This window comes from Dendrobates tinctorius, unplaced genomic scaffold, assembly GCF_039654945.1.
Source record: "Dendrobates tinctorius isolate UK_male_01 unplaced genomic scaffold, ASM3965494v1 ptg000046l, whole genome shotgun sequence".
NCBI classification, from domain to species: domain Eukaryota; kingdom Metazoa; phylum Chordata; class Amphibia; order Anura; family Dendrobatidae; genus Dendrobates; species Dendrobates tinctorius.
In genome coordinates, this window is record NW_027361714.1 from 76810320 (window position 1) to 76827966 (window position 17647).

Below are 17647 nucleotides of genomic sequence, written 5' to 3' on the forward strand. Positions count from 1 at the left end.
ACACAACCAGATTAGATGCAAATGATTAGCAAAATAATCACTTAGCTTAACCATGCAGATCAGGCAGGGGACAAAAGAGCACCAAATGCACATTGAGGAAATCACCAGCAACCTCCAAGAGCAGCCAGCTCAATTATATGCTCTCAGCAAGTAATCCCAGGTTTCCAATTATCGTCGTCAGGTGGGGAACTTCCATCCACCTGGCCAGCTCCACTACTCTCAGCAACTACCAGAGGGAGCAGGGGGAGCTTCGGCTCAGAACTCCGGACAAGAGAATTCACAACAGCTCCCCATACACTTTAGATGGTGTTGGCTGAGTGATGGTTTAGCTGGCAGTTATCTCACCCGACTGTCCCATACATAGAGAACACAGTAGCATTATGAGTGTTCCTATGAGAGAGCCGCTACCAGAAATCTCTGGAGTGGCTTATCTTTAGAGAACAAATGGACCGGCCGTTGTAAATCAGACATGTTGATCCATATCTCCACCAACACAATCTGTATGGGGAAGAGTCAGGGGCTCCCTTACAGATTAGATTGTTTCCTAAACCCATCAATATCATTGCGTTTAGTCGAGATTAGAGTGTCTCCTAAACCCATCAATATCATTGTGTTTAATCGAGATTAGTAAAAAGTGTATGGGGGCCTTAAGGTTGGAGAAACTATCCAAATTAATATATAAAACGTATTTGTTGAGCTAAATTAGTGTTTGCTTTGGACTTGTAAGGTCATTAGTCCTATTCATTGATTTGATGTTTCATCTCTTTATTAACACTCAAACAGGAAAAGTTGTCCTTCAGTGATTCTTTTCATCCATTCCTTTTTGAGCTGAGGTTCCTCGTACCACTATGCTGCCAGCACTATATGTGCTGGTGTTGTCTTTCTCACATTTCTCAGCATGCATTGTGCCTGCTATTGACCAATGTCTTGCTGGTCTGAAACTAAAGCCAGATTCTGAATTAAGCCTATATTCAGTTTGATAGACAGGAAAGCAGGAGCAGAAGCATGGACGCAGCCCCACTTCCGTTTTTGCTGCTAGAGACCTATTAGTATAGCATTTTTTTCTTGGTGTTTTTCATATAGGCTTTCTACATGCATTCTAAAACAGAGTCAGAATGTTGAAACTTCTGCATCTCCCTGATTTTAAACAAGTGCAGAACCCCAAATATTGCTCCTGGAATGTTGAGTTTGGTATCACTTGAAAGTCAAGATTCTTGGCATTGGCCTTATTAATCTAGGCACATCAAGCTGCGAACGTCATTGACAGAAAAGGTGTTTAAGATTATACTAGGAATAGGTCCCTGAGAGCAGACATCTAAATCTTTACATTAAATCTCGGCTTACCACGGTCACCGCAGTAGTACAAAAATACCTCTTCTCATATTAGATTTAGCTTGCTATTTTTACACTGCTTCTGCGGGAGAAAGTAGGTTAGCTTCATTAACTGCTCAAACTGTTTTCCAAGAAAAATCAATGCTTTTTGTTTCGCCAGTTTTGAGCACCCACTGATCGGCAATATTAGATTAAAATGTTATGAAATCATAAATTACATAATTAATTGTTATATAGCTATTTTAGCGGAAAATATTTTCTGTTATCCCCATTTTGTAGTCCGGATAATGAATCTATAAATGATATACATGTCTGCATCCAGAGTGATTAACACCAATTTCGTAATAAACTTTTATTACCTAAAATAGTTTCCTTTGCAAACAAAAAAAAAATAGATTCCCTGAGGCTACTCTTTGCTAGGACTATCAGCAGAATACTTTACGGTTTTTATGTCATTGGAAATAAGAGATGGCTTTTAGGAGGTGGTGATGGTAATGATACTTGTACTATCCGGCTGTAGCCTACTCTTCCCTTTAGTGCAATGCTCCACTTTGGCGTTCCTTAAGTAGCCTTATTGGGAAACTGCATTATCACCTATTAGCTAATGTCTCCATTATCTGAGTTCCTTCTTTTGTGAAATGTCTATATGTATAAGTGCAGTATAGAGGGTTCTACTCAGCTATATGTTTGTGTTTTCTCCATTCTTAGTGTGATACATTAAAACAGGGATGGGGGCTCGCTGGCCATTTACAACTTTTCTCTGGTCCATGAGCATGTTGCCGGCAGATGTGTTTGACGGCCACTAGCACTTTGATTTCTTCTTCCTCAGTGATTACATGTACACAGTGTTCACTACTGAATGCTGAGGCGCATGCAGTGAAAGATTGTCTTGACAGCGGTGCCAACGTCAGGCTGTACCTTGTGGGAGGAGTTACCACGTGATTAGTACTGCCCCCGAAGAATTATATAAATATCCAAAAGCCCCTTGGCAGGAAAAAAAAAAAAGGTTCCCCACCCCTGCATTATAGGGTTATTCCTGCTCCACTCTCTTCCCAGTCCGGTATGGTGAACTAATGACCATTATTATCGGAGCAGAAAAATTGTAAAACGAATACCTGTTTGATTTCACATTTACCAGTCTTCTGCCATAATACCATGGCACATTAACAGCTTTATATATATTTTTGACTATTAAAAGGTATGTGCAGCTACTCTATGTGATTATTTTTAGTTATCACACTCTTTTTTGGGGGGTGGGGGGTTCTTGTACATACTGATGTCTATTACTGGTTACTTTACATTTTCGGAAAGTAATGGGTACATTTCAGGAGCTTATGACGAAACGTCTTATCGCTTGCTCTACTATACATTTTTATTTAGGTCATGTGGCGTTGAATAGTCATGAGGCGGCTGGCTTCCTCAGCAGTTAGTAGGTCTCAATTTCACCGATACAAACCAGTTGAATGATTCATCTAATGGAGATTGTGGAAGCTGAATAATTTGGTTTATTCCAAAAATGTAACAGAAGAAAAATATTTAGCGTGAATGTTTCCTTTGTTTTTACAGGACTGATCCATTTATTACGGAACACATTAACCTATCTTTTTTTATATGAATAAATGCTGTCCTAGGTTGGTCCTAATTTTCATTACCTATACATATTTTTCATTAGACAAGAAACAATACCTTTAAAGTTGGACATTCAGACCAAAATTTGTGATTTCCATAGTTGTGCAGGCTTGGATTGGCTCACAGGAGAATCCTCCGGTGGGTCCCTGTCCAAGAGTGGGCCACCACCCTCTTATATGAGCAGTACTTGGCACTACATACATGAATCACTATGTATAGACAGAGGCAGCATCTTGTTCATGTAACAGTCTACTCAGTTCATTGATATATAAAGTTGTGGTTGACGATAGAGACACACTTGCATGTATTGGAGAAGTGGGGCCCTGGAGTTGGTTATTGGTGGGCCCTTGGTTCCCCAGTCCAACAAGGTTGTGGGTCTCCTTTTAATCAAATCTGAATCACAAATTGGTACTAAGAGGTGGTAGCATTTATTGTAAAGGGAAATTGTAAATTATGGGCAGTCTGCTAAAGAGCAGGGGAAGCTGAGCAGATCAGTTATATAGGGTTAAGGGAAAAAAATTGGATAGCTTATATTTTATTCATTAAAATCTCTTGACTTAGGAGTTAAAGGGGCTGTCCTAATCAATGATTAACAGCTGTCCATGGATAAGTGTGCCTACAGAGATAGCTATCAGTCACTGATTAGGACCACCTCCTTTACTTCTAAGCCCAGAAGGGGCAGGGAAATTTATGCATAAAAACGGAATATACAAAATCTTTTTCTACAAAGCTCCTACTGTTTCACATGGTGTCCTTAGATTGAACAGCATTTCCAAACTGACAAGTTCCCTTTATAAAGGTCCTTTGAAACTTCAAAGCTGTAAGATGATTGGTTGCTGAAAACATCTGCCCACTTTTCCATCCATTGCACCATGTTACCAGTATCTCCAGTATAACTATTAAGCTCATCATCTCACCCATGTACTGTGACTGGTAACTGTCACAAGGACAACAGTGGTCAGTATTTGCACTTATTTTATTCTTTTTGCTCCCTTGAGTATTGTATTTTTTATTTTTTAAAACTGGTCATATGATTCCAGAGATACGGGCTTTTTTATTTAGTGCTCCCAATATGCATATTTTTATGGTCTTTACTAAGAGGGCGTTCCTCACATCATAATTATGCAAAGCTGCCTAAAGACACGCCCCCTGAGAATTCTGTGAGCCATGCCCCCTTCCTAAAGAATCCTACAAAGAAAGCTGGAAGCTATATGCCATAAAATCAATAAATTTTTATTGTAGATTAATTAAAATGCATAACAGTATAATGCAATACACATGGGAGCAAACAATGCAAAGAAAAAAGGCCTATAGACCAGGTACATAGGGTTCAAAAAGAGTATGTATGTATGTATATTTATATATACGTGTGTGTGTGTATGTATATGTGTGTATATATATATATATATATATATATATATATATATATATATATATATATATATATAATGTGTATGTAAATCCTATAGTTAATTTATCAAGGTATATCATATATAGAGATGGTAAACCAGAGTAGTTGATGGAGCCTAACCTGAAGAGAAGCCTAACCGCGAAACGCGCGTCAGGGGTGCCACGGCCTTCCAGGTACGGTATTGCCTTGCAGCAGTAACCCTTTCCTCTCCGGCATATTTTATGCCATATTCATTGTAGGCAGCTTGCGTGCTCTCATACACTGCACTAAGCATTACTTTTTAGCATGCTTGTTTACTGCACTATGCATTTGGTTGGAATAAATACATTTCTGCTATTCAGAGATTAGGATTTTGTTACTGTATACCATATCCTCTGTAAGTAGCTTGCGTGCTTATATTTTGCACTATGCATTATTTTTTTAGCATGCTTGTTCACACTTTGTATTATGCACCTAATTAGTGTATATATATCACAGCCACTTGGAGATTTTGATTTGCTGGCTTTATATATAATGGGATTTTGAATAAGATTGTTGTTATTTATTCTAGATATACATGCATTCAGGAAATTTTTCTTTTGGAAGCTTTATGCTTTAAAGCTCCATTAACTACTCTGGTTTACCATCTCTATATACAGTTAGGTCCATATATATTTGGACAGAGACATTTTTATGATTTTGGTTCTAGACATTACCACAATGAATTTTAAACAAAACGATTCAGATGCAGTTGAAGTTCAGACTTTCAGCTTTCATTTGAGGGTATCCACATTAAAATTGAATGAAAGGTTTAGGAGTTTCAGCTCATTAACATGTGCCACCCTGTTTTTAAAGGGACCAAAAGTAATTGGACAGATTAAATAATTGTAAATAAAATGTTCATTTCTAGTACTTGGTTGAAAACCCTTTGTTGGCAATGACTGCCTGAAGTCGTGAACTCATGGACATCACCAGACGCTGTGTTTCCTCCTTTTTGATGCTCTGCCAGGCCTTCACTGCGGTGGTTTTCAGTTGCTGTTTGTTTGTGGGCCTTTCTGTCTGAAGTTTAGTCTTTAACAAGTGAAATGCATGAAAACTGAAACTCCTAAACCCTTCATCCAATTTTAATGTGGATACCCTCAAATGAAAGCTGAAAGTCTGAACTTCAACTGCATCTGAATTGTTTTGTTTAAAATTCATTGTGGTAATGTCTAGAACCAAAATTAGAAAAATGTTGTCTCTGTCCAAATATATATGGACCTAACTGTATGATATATCTTGATAAATTAACTATAGGATTTACATATATACTCTTTTTGAACCCTATGTACCTGGTCTATAGGCCTTTTTTCTTTGCATTTTTTGCTCCCATGTGTATTGCATTATACTGTTATGCATTTTAATTAATCTACAATAATAAAAATGTATTGATTTTATGGCATATAGCTTCCAGCTTTCGTTGTAGGATTCATGTACAAATGGAAGTGCCGCTTTATTAGGTGATATATAATGTTGTGATGTTCCCCTTCCTAAAGACCATACAGTTAACATGATGGGAGCACTAAATAAAAAGGTCCATATCTCTGGAACTTAATGCAGTTTTTAAAAAAGAAAAAAGCAGAATAGACAGGGGATTAGCAGAAATAAATTGAGAGCAAACATTTGGCACTTTTCACTTGGTGACAGATCCTTTTTAAATTGTGCATTAACATCAGATTGGCTTGGGGTGCAGATAGAAGGTAAAAATGTCTCTCCTTGTAAGTGTCACTGATCTCTCTAAGCTCCCATGTGTAAGAGGAGTAACCTCCCGTGTCTGCGTCTGCGCGTAACAGAGTCCGTTTCCATATTATCAGTAGTATTAAATAGCACTGGTGAGGAGCTTGGGTTTCCACATCTTCTCTGCTTTACTGATAAGAAATCCTTTTAACCCAGCAAAACTAGTACTAGTAAAGAAAGATATTGCCATGCAAACGGCAAAAGCCGCAGACAAAACTTCTAATAAATCCGGAACATGGACCAGTCCTGTTTCTGGAAGGATCTATAGAGCTGTTTTCTAAGCCCGAAGAAAGGTAGGATATTGTGATTTATCTCAAACTTGTGTATAATTGCTTATTCCATTCTTTCTGAGGCTCATACCTTAGTTCTTTTTAATTGTAGTATTTTTTTATAGTTGTGAAACCATCTTCGCATTAGGATTTTATTTATTATGAAATTTTATGTGTTTGAAAAAAATCTTAGACATGTCAAGCAATGTTTTATTTAGAACTTTCTGATCTAAAATGTCTTTTTTTGCTTCAGTGTCATTACAGGACATCACAATGAGGAAAGCCTTCAGAAGCTCCACTATTCAGGATCAACAACTGTTTGACCGTAAAACGCTGCCAATTCCTCTTCACGAAACGTATGACTTGTGTGAACATCCTCCACCTCTCAATATACTGACACCTTACAGGTACGTATGCCTTTGTCTGCATGTAAAAAAAGCTTCCATTTGGGGAGACGTAGTAATGCAGTCTGTCACCAGTGTATGCTGGGCTGTGCTCTATTACAGGCTTAAAAACATAAAATATATACCGTATATGCACACACACATTTTTCATGGAATGTTTTTAAGCATTCCATGAAAAATGTGTGTGCATATACGGTAAATATTTTGGTATTTGTGTGTGTGTATGTATGTATGTATGTATGTGTGTGTGTGTATATATATATATATATATATATATATATATATATATATATATATACAGTGCCTACAAGTAGTATTCAACTCCCTGCAGATTTAGCAGGTTTGATAAGATGCAAATAAGTTAGAGCCTTCAAACTTCACACAAGAGCAGGATTTATTAACAGATGCATAAATCTTACAAACCAAAAAGTTATGTTGCTCAGTTAAATTTTAATAAATTTTAAACATACAAGTGTGGGTCAATTATTATTCAACCCCTAGGTTTAATATTTTGTGGAATAACCCTTGTTTGCAATTACAGCTAATAATCGTCTTTTAGAAGACCTGATCAGGCCGGCACAAGTCTCTGGAGTTATCTTGGCCCACTCCTCCATGCAGATCTTCTCCAAGTTATCTAAGTTCTTTGGGTGTCTCACGTGGACTTTAATCTTGAGCTCCTTCCACAAGTTTTCAATTGGGTTAAGGTCAGGAGACTGACTAGGCCACTCCAACACCTTGATTTTTTGCCTCTTGAACCAGGCCTTGGTTTTCTTGGCTGTGTGCTTTGGGTCGTTGTCTTGTTGAAAGATGAAATGATGACCCATCTTAAGATCCTTGATGGAGGAGCGAAGGTTCTTGGCCAAAATCTCCAGGTAGGCCGTGCTATCCATCTTCCCATGGATGCGGACCAGATGGCCAGGCCCCTTGGCTGAGAAACAGCCCCACAGCATGATGCTGCCACCACCATGCTTGACTGTAGGGATGGTATTCTTGGGGTCGTATGCAGTGCCATCCAGTCTCCAAACGTCACGTGTGTGGTTGGCACCAAAGATCTCGATCTTGGTCTCATCAGACCAGAGAACCTTGAACCAGTCTGTCTCAGAGTCCTCCAAGTGATCATGAGCAAACTGTAGACGAGCCTTGACATGACGCTTTGAAAGTAAAGGTACCTTACGGGCTCGTCTGGAACGGAGACCATTGCGGTGGAGTACGTTACTTATGGTATTGACTGAAACCAATGTCCCCACTGCCATGAGATCTTCCCGGAGCTCCTTCCTTGTTGTCCTTGGGTTAGCCTTGACTCTTCGGACAAGCCTGGCCTCGGCACGGGAGGAAACTTTCAAAGGCTGTCCAGGCCGTGGAAGGCTAACAGTAGTTCCATAAGCCTTCCACTTCCGGATGATGCTCCCAACAGTGGAGACAGGTAGGCCCAACTGCTTGGAAAGGGTTTTGTACCCCTTGCCAGCCTTGTGACCCTCCACGATCTTGTCTCTGATGGCCTTGGAATGCTCCTTTGTCTTTCCCATGTTGACCATGTATGAGTGCTGTTCACAAGTTTGGGGAGGGTCTTAAATAGTCAGAAAAGGCTGGAAAAAGAGATAATTAATCCAAACATGTGAAGCTCATTGTTCTTTGTGCCTGAAATACTTCTTAATACTTTAGGGGAACCAAACAGAATTCTGGTGGTTTGAGGGGTTGAATAATAAATGACCCTCTGAATAAACTTTTCACAATTTAAAAAAAAATTAAACAAAGAAATAACATTCTTTTTTGCTGCAGTGCATTTCACACTTCCAGGCTGATCTACAGTCCAAATGTCACAATGCCAAGTTAATTCCGAATGTGTAAACCTGCTAAATCTGCAGGGGGTTGAATACTACTTGTAGGCACTGTATATATAATCTCTAATATACAGTATAAAGCTCAATGTGTGTGTGTATGTCCGGGATTGGCATCCGCACCATCGTAGCTACAGCCAAAAAATTTGGCACAGTCACACGTCTGGACCCCGAGAGCGTCCTAAGCTATGTTGTGAGGCGAAATTTTAACCCTGCGCGTTCCAATTCACCAAACAATTTTGCCCCTATCTACGTAATGGGGAAAAAGTGTGTGTGTCAAGCCCCGCCCCTCATGATGTCATAATGCCCCTATCTACATAATGGGTAAACTGTGAGTATCAAGCCCCGCCCCTCATTATGATGTCACAATGGTTGACTATGGGATGGAGGATGTGTGATGGGTATTTGGGCACTGGACTGTGGGATGGAGGATATGTATGACGGGTATATGGGCACGGGCCTATGGGATGGCGGATATGTATGATGGTTATATGGGCGCAGGATTATGGGATGGAGGATGTGTGATTTGTATATGGGCACTGGACTATGGGATGGAGGATATGTATGACGGGTATATGGGCTCTGGGCTATGGGATGGAGGATATGTATGACGAGTATTTGGGCATGGGACTATGGGATGGAGGATGTGTGATGGGTATATGGGCACGGGACTATGGGATGGAGGATATGTATGACGGGTATATGGGCACGGGACTATGGAATGGCGGATATGTATGATGGGTATATGGGCACGGGACTATGGGATGGAGGATATGTATGATGGGTATATGGGCATGGGACTATGAGATGAAGGATGTGTGATGGGTATATGGGCAATCGACTATGGGATGGAGAATATGTATGACGGATATATGGGCACGGGACTATGGGATGGTGGATATGTATGATGGGTATATGGGCACGAGACTATGGGATGGAGGATGTGTGATGGGTATATGGGCACTCCACTATGGGACGGAGAATATGTATGATGGATATATGGGCACTCGACTATGGAATGGAGGATATGTATGATGGGTGTATGGGCATGGGACTATGGAATGGAGGATAATTATAATTTGCTGTAACTAACCACAGTTAGTTACAATGCCCGGGCAGTGCCGGGCTCTTCAGCTAGTATGTATGTGTGTGTGTGTGTATGTGTATATATATATATATATATATATATATATACAGTGGGGCAAAAAAGTATTTAGTCAGTCAGCAATAGTGCAAGTTCCACCACTTAAAAAGATGAGAGGCGTCTGTAATTTACATCATAGGTAGACCTCAACTATGGGAGACAAACTGAGAAAAAAAAATCCAGAAAATCACATTGTCTGTTTTTTTTTTCATTTTATTTGCATATTATGGTGGAAAATAAGTATTTGGTCAGAAACAAGCAATCAAGATTTCTGGCTCTCACAGACCTGTAACTTCTTCTTTAAGAGTCTCCTCTTTCCTCCACTCATTACCTGTAGTAATGGCACCTGTTTAAACTTGTTATCAGTATAAAAAGACACCTGTGCACACCCTCAAACAGTCTGACTCCAAACTCCACTATGGTGAAGACCAAAGAGCTGTCAAAGGACACCAGAAACAAAATTGTAGCCCTGCACCAGGCTGGGAAGACTGAATCTGCAATAGCCAACCAGCTTGGAGTGAAGAAATCAACTGTGGGAGCAATAATTAGAAAATGGAAGACATACAAGACCGCTGATAATCTCCCTCGATCTGGTGCTCCACGCAAAATCCCACCCCGTGGGGTCAGAATGATCACAAGAACGGTGAGCAAAAATCCCAGAACCACGCGGGGGGACCTAGTGAATGAACTGCAGAGAGCTGGGACCAATGTAACAAGGCCTACCATAAGTAACACACTACGCCACCATGGACTCAGATCCTGCAGTGCCAGACGTGTCCCACTGCTTAAGCCTGTACATGTCCGGGCCCGTCTGAAGTTTGCTAGAGAGCATTTGGATGATCCAGAGGAGTTTTGGGAGAATGTCCTATGGTCTGATGAAACCAAACTGGAACTGTTTGGTAGAAACACAACTTGTCGTGTTTGGAGGAAAAAGAATACTGAGTTGCATCCATCAAACACCATACCTACTGTGAAGCATGGTGGTGGAAACATCATGCTTTGGGGCTGTTTCTCTGCAAAGGGGCCAGGACGACTGATCCGGGTACATGAAAGAATGAATGGGGCCATGTATCGTGAGATTTTGAGTGCAAACCTCCTTCCATCAGCAAGGGCATTGCAGATGAAACGTGGCTGGGTCTTTCAACATGACAATGATCCAAAGCACATCGCCAGGGCAACGAAGGAGTGGCTTCGTAAGAAGCATTTCAAGGTCCTGGAGTGGCCTAGCCAGTCTCCAGATCTCAACCCTATAGAAAACCTTTGGAGGGAGTTGAAAGTCCGTGTTGCCAAGCGAAAAGCCAAAAACATCACTGCTCTAGAGGAGATCTGCATGGAGGAATGGGCCAACATACCAACAACAGTGTGTGGCAACCTTGTGAAGACTTACAGAAAACGTTTGACCTCTGTCATTGCCAACAAAGGATATATCACAAAGTATTGAGATGAAATTTTGTTTCTGACCAAATACTTATTTTCCACCATAATATGCAAATAAAAGGAAAAAAAACAGACAATGTGATTTTCTGGATTTTTTTTTCTCAGTTTGTCTCCCATAGTTGAGGTCTACCTATGATGTAAATTACAGACGCCTCTCATCTTTTTAAGTGGCGGAACTTGCACTATTGCTGACTGACTAAATACTTTTTAGCCCCACTGTATGTATGTATGTATATATATATATATATATATATTACAGTATATGTAATCAGCCTCCATGCAGAGCACATATGAACATTTTTTGGATATGTTAGTAAAAGTGCTGCCCACATGTATTAAATATGGCATGTGACCCAAAACATAATTTGCCATAGAATATAGAGAAATAACACCCCGTTAGTAAATTAGTACGACATGTCAAGTCCCTATGATTCTGAGCCCCAGATTGGCTCTAGCCTTAAGTGAAAGCGAGCTGTAGGGGGTGGATTGCTTTGTTCCTTTCCTCGCTCTCTTATCTCCCTCTCAGGGTCAGCTAGCGCTCATTGCCTGTACATAGAAAGCATCTATTCATTCTGCGATTTGGAGACCGTCGTAGAATCAGTGACAAATTGACAATGCTATGATTTCTGGTGAAGACCTGGTGGCCAGGGATAAAGAGCAGTACTATAGTTCCTATGTCTAGTGCTATAAAATGTATCTGGCAAAGTCATCTTTTCCCTTTTGTAATATCTGCCTAAGCCAGAACTTATTGTGTGATGTAGGCCTTGTTTTTTTTTTCATATTATTTTTTTTTACCCTTTTCATATATGCTCAGATATCCTCACCGTTGTCATTCTCCAATATCACCAAACTGGTTTGTAAAGTACAGGAAGATTATATAAAATGTGATTAATCTGTTGGAATCTTAGGTTAGATATGAATCATTCACATTTGCCATATTATAAATTGATGAAGGACTATCATGACTACTGGGAATTAAAGGGAATGTCCACTACTTCTATATTGATGGCCTATCCTTCACTAGGTCAGCAATTTCAAATCTGCTGTGCCACTTCTGAAACCCCCATCGACCGATTAACTCTCCTCGGTGTCACCGGCCGGATGTGATTAGCCTGTACAGTGGCCACAAAGTGCTACTGCAGATGCACTTCTATTTATTTCAATAGAGGTGGATCTCCAGTTGATGGATTGTGCTGTGAGGTTCCGTAACTGAGCACATCTTGCCACCGCAGGCACCAGGAAAAGCTGATCAGTGGGCATGCCGGGTGTCTGAGATTGGTGACCTGTCCTAAGAATAGGCCATCAATAAAAAAAAGTACTGGACAACCCCTTTAATATAGAAGTGTCTTTTGCATGCCATTCATGGGGTTATAGACATTGGATTTCTTGCAGAATTTGTATCCAATCACAATATTTAGTAGGTATAATATTATTAGCAAATACAAAACTACTCTAATTAGAAATGTGATATGGTTCTTCTGATAAGCTGTGTCACTTATCCCAATTTCAGGGCATTGCAGTAGCTTATGTATTCATGGTTACATCCACTAACAACTAACTACCTTATATACTCGTGTATAAGACGAGATTTGCAGCCCATTTTTTGGGGCTGAAAGTCTCCCTCTCGGCTTATACACGAGTTATATACCTGGGGGTCGGCGGGGGAGGGGTAGCGGGGGTGTCAGAGATCATACTCAAACCCCCCGCGGTCTCTGCAGCCCCCCCCACGCTTCTCCACGGTCTCCCTTCCTGCCTTCAGCGGTCACGTGGTACCGCTCATTAAACTCATGAATATGCACATATTCATGAGTGTAATGAGCGGTATCACGTGACCGCTGAAGGCAGGAAGGGAGACAGTGGAGAAGCAAGGCTGCAGAGACCGCGCCAGAGGGGGTGAGTATAGCGATATTCGCCTGTCCGTGGGTCCATCGTTGCTCACGCTGTCTGCTGCTTCCTTTGTCCGTGACGTTTACCCAGCAGGGGGCGCGGTGACGTGGATAGTGCGCGCCGCACCCTCTGCTGGCTGAACAGTCACTGACAGAGGACGCGCAGACAGTGGTGAGCAGCGATGGACCCCGGACAGGTGACTATCTTAGGTGCTGGGTCCTGAGTAGGAGAAGTGAGTATAGCATTTTTTTTGCAGCAGCAGCATATGGGGGCATATTCTATGGGGCAGCATATGGGGGCATATTCTATGGAGCAGCATATGAGGGCATAATCTATGGAGTATTTTATGGGGGCATAATATATGGAGCATCTTATTGGGGCATAATCTATGGAGCATCTTATGGGGCCATAACCTCCTTTATGAAGCATTATATGGGGCATATTATTCTATGGAGCATCTTATAGGGGCATTATTAACTTTTGTGCAGCATTATATGGGGTGTATTTTGTATGGAGCATCTTATGGGGCCCATCATGAACTGTATGGAGCATTATATGGGGCTCCTGATTCAATATGGATATTCAAAAATATTTAACCTACTGATGTCTCAATTAATTTTACTTTTATTGGTATCTATTTTTATTTTTGAAATGTACCAGTAGCTGCTGCTTTTTCCACCCTAGGCTTATAGGCGAGTCAATAAGTTTTCCCAGTTTTTTGTGGCTAAATTGGGTCGGCTTATACAAGAGTATATGCGGTAATTGTCACAATATGAGTGGTCATAACCATGGATACCTAAGTTATTGCAATGCCCTGCACATGGAGTAAGCGACATGGCTTATCAAAAGAACTATACTACATTTCTAATTGGAGGTATTTGTTATTATTATTATTATTATTATTATTATTTTTATTACTACACCTACTACATATTCCTATTACTACGTGTTCCTTAGATCAATTTCCCATCACAGACTTTAGTACCCATAACCTGTAATATTATATTTATCAAGAAAGGCATCCATGCCCTCCTTGAACTTGTCTAGTGAATCAATCATCACATCATCATGTGGCAGAACGTTCCATAATCTCACTGCTTGTACAGTAAAGAATCCCATGCTTTGATGATGATTCCCTCTTTCCTCTAAATGTAGAGGATGCACCCGTCTCATTATGGCAGACTTTGGTGTAGAAAAGGTCATTTTCTGAACTGTCCCTTCATATATTTGTACATTGTAATTGGGTTAGCCGTTACAGACATAATTTTTTTCCCCCAATTTGAGTAACCCCAAATTTGATAACCTATCTTGGTATTGCAGTCCACCCATTCCCTTAACCCCTTTACTCCCAAGGGTGGTTTGCATGTTAATTCCCGGGCCAATTTTTACAATTCTGACCACTGTCCCTTTATGAGGTAATAGCTCTGGAACGCTTCCATGGATCCTGGTGATTCTGACAAGGTTTTCTCGTGACATATTGTACTTCATGTTAGTGGTAAAATTTCATTCATATAACTTGTGTTTATTTGTGAAAAAAATGGAAATTTTGAATTTTTTTGCTCTTAAATCTCAGAGATATGGCACTCAAAAAACTTAATAAGTAACATTTCCCACATGTTTACTTTACATCAGCACAATTTGGGAACCAAAATTTTTTTTTGTTAGGAGGTTATAAGGGTTAAAAGTTGACCAGCGATTTCTCATTTTTACAACACCATTTTATTTTTACGGACCACATCACATTTCAAGTCACTTTGAGAGGTCTATATGATAGAAAATACCCAAAAGTGACACCATTCTGAAAACTGCACCCCTCAAGGTGCTCAAAACCATATTCAAGAAGTTTATTAACCCTTCAGGTTCTTCACAGGAATTTTTTGAATGTTTAAAAAAAATGAACATTTAACTTTTTTTCACAAAAAAAATTACTTCAGGTTCAATTTTTTTATTTTACCAAGGGTATCAGGAGAAATTGGACTGGAAAAGTTATTGTGCAATTTGTCCTGTACGCCGATACCTGATATGTGGGGGGGAACCACTGTTTGGGCGCATGGCAGAGCTTGGAAGGGAAGGAGCGCCGTTTAACTTTTTCACTGCAAAATTGGCTGGAATTCAGATTGGAGGCCATGCCACGTTTGGAGAGCCCCTGATGTGCCTAAACAGTGGAAACCCCCCACAAGTGACCCCATTTTGGAAACTAGACCCCCCCAAGGAACTTATCTAGATATGTGGTGAGCACTTTGAACCCCCAAGGGCTTCACAGAAGTTTATAACGTACAGCCGTACAATTAAAATAATCATATTTTCTCCTTCGCCTCATTGGGGGACACAGATACTGTGGGTGTATGCTTCTGCCGCTAGGAGGCTGACACTAAGAAAAAAAGAGGTTAGCTCCTCCTCCGTCGTATACACCCTCGCCCCTATTGCGGGCGGAACTCAGTTTTTTGCTTAGTGTCCATGGAGACACACACGTCTAGTTTTGCTCCAGACTTTTTCTTTTTTTTTTTTTCTTTTCTTTTCCCATGAAGATGAGACAGGGGCGACGGACCCTATTGAAAGGGTCCGCTCTCCCCAAACCATCAACGGGCGAGCATGTGTTGAGTATCATCTCCACGTATCCTCTCTTGCACCGTGGGACATATCTGGGCCGTTTTCCGCAGACCTTTTTTTATTTTATTTTTACCATCTGTGAAGATGACAGGGGCAACGGATCCTATTGAAAGTGGCCGATTTCCCCAAACCATCAACGGGCGAGCATGTGCGAGTGTCCCTCCACGTATCCTCTCCCGCAACGTGGGACACAATGCCGGACTTAGCCCTGACCACCCCTAGATATTGAAACCATGGGCTGTACAGAAGCACAAGACTAATCTGTGCGGCCCCCACTGCTCCACCAATGCTTAGACTGCGGTGCTGCAAGGCAGCGGACGGTCCTTCTCCTCACCCCCTGAAGGGGTTAGATGGAGCTAGGGTGCCTGCACCGTCCTATTTTGTCAAGGCCCCCTCACATACCTGAGCTGGGAAGCTGAAGAGGATCATCAGTGAGGAGAGGGTCTGGGAGGGCTCCTGCGGCGAAGATGCGGGGCTGGAGCCCTTAGCAGTCAAATGCCACCGGCCAGTGGCTTCAGAGCGGTGCGGAGAAGCCCTCGCCAGTAAGTGGCGCCATTTTTTGTGGCGCCATGGAGTCGTCGCGCCCCCCCCCCCCCCCGTCGCAGGCAGGGGATAAATTGAGGCCGCGGCTTTAGCCGAAGCTAGGCTGCGACCGGAAGTTCCGCCTCCGGGCTGCGCGTCACTTCCGGTGGCCCGCCCCCCAGGCCTGGGCGGCGGGGGATAAATTTAGTCCCCGGCTTCGGAGTGCGGCTAGGCCGCAGACCCGGAAGTACCGCCTCTGGACCAGTTTATATGCTGACAGTCCGCCCCACAGCTGGTGGCGCGCGATTTTTGTGCGGAGGCGTCCAGGAATGGGTGGGGCACAGGACTGGGGTAAGTGCTGCCCGGGAGACCACAGGGAAAACGAGGCGCTATCTCCTTCCCCCTATCCCCAGCAGCAGACAGATACAGCATGTCAGAAGAAGCAGCATGCATCTCTTGTCGGGCTGTGCTTCCGCGGGCGCAGAGCAAGCGATTATGCAAAGCCGGCGACTCCAAACGCACCCAGGAGCCCTCCCCTGCGACCGAACCCACAATGCTGGTGTGGGCAGACCGCAGAGGACAAGGCTCGGGATTCCCGCTGTGCAGCGCCCGGAACCCGACGCCTAACAGAACCTCAGTGTCCGTCCTCACCTGCGACCGCGATCAATGTGCCAAGCCCCCCAGAGTGGGCCCTTTCACTGTCACAGTTCATTCAATTGAGTCCCTTCAAGCCTCAGATGGAGGCAGGGACAGTGGCTCGCCGGCCTTAGAGGGGACCACTTCCTCACAAGAGCCTCTCGCCTGCAGGGGCCGCTCTCACTCCAGGCAGACCCGAGGGAAACGAATCCACACGGTGTCGCCCAGTCCATCCGGTGCCTTGGTATCCGTAAGTTCTGCTTCTCGCTCCCGTCACCAGTGGTTGATAGCGAGCAGACCTCAGAATTCGACTCAGATGAGCCCCTTGTCCTGGATACTCCAGTGTCACGTGAAACAGTGGACAGCCTCATAGAAGCCTTCAATCAGACCTTGGGGATTGAGGATGATCCCGCAGTGGCTACGGGGCATAAAGTGGCATTTAAGCGAGTGAAGTGCCCGCAAGGAATTTTTTCCTCTCACCCGGAGTTTGAGGACATAGTGCAGCGGCACAGAGAACATCCAGACAGGCGTCTCAGGTCAAAAGGCACTCGAAACAAGGTATCCGTTTGCTCCGGACCTCCGTAAAAGATGGATGGAATCCCCGATGGTGGATCCTCCGGTTTCGCGCCTAGCCACTAAGACCCTGCTATACGTCCCTAGTGTTTCCTCAATTAAGGATCCTACGGATCACCTTAGAGAGCTTAGCTCGCTCAGTATATGAGGCATCAGGGTTAGCTCGCTCCCTCATTCACAGCAACTTGGGTAGCCAAGGC

General features: G+C 42.5%; 1 protein-coding gene across 4 annotated transcripts in view; it reads left to right on the forward strand.

Annotated features, from left to right (window-relative positions):
* Positions 1-17647, forward strand: part of WASF1 (WASP family member 1) — a 145628-nt gene that overhangs the window by 99409 nt on the left and 28572 nt on the right. For all 4 annotated transcript variants that reach the window (XM_073576020.1, XM_073576017.1, XM_073576018.1 and 1 more), the window contains one exon: positions 6650-6803. In XM_073576020.1, coding sequence (XP_073432121.1) covers positions 6650-6803 — 154 coding nt within the window. The remainder of the gene's footprint in view (positions 1-6649; positions 6804-17647) is intronic.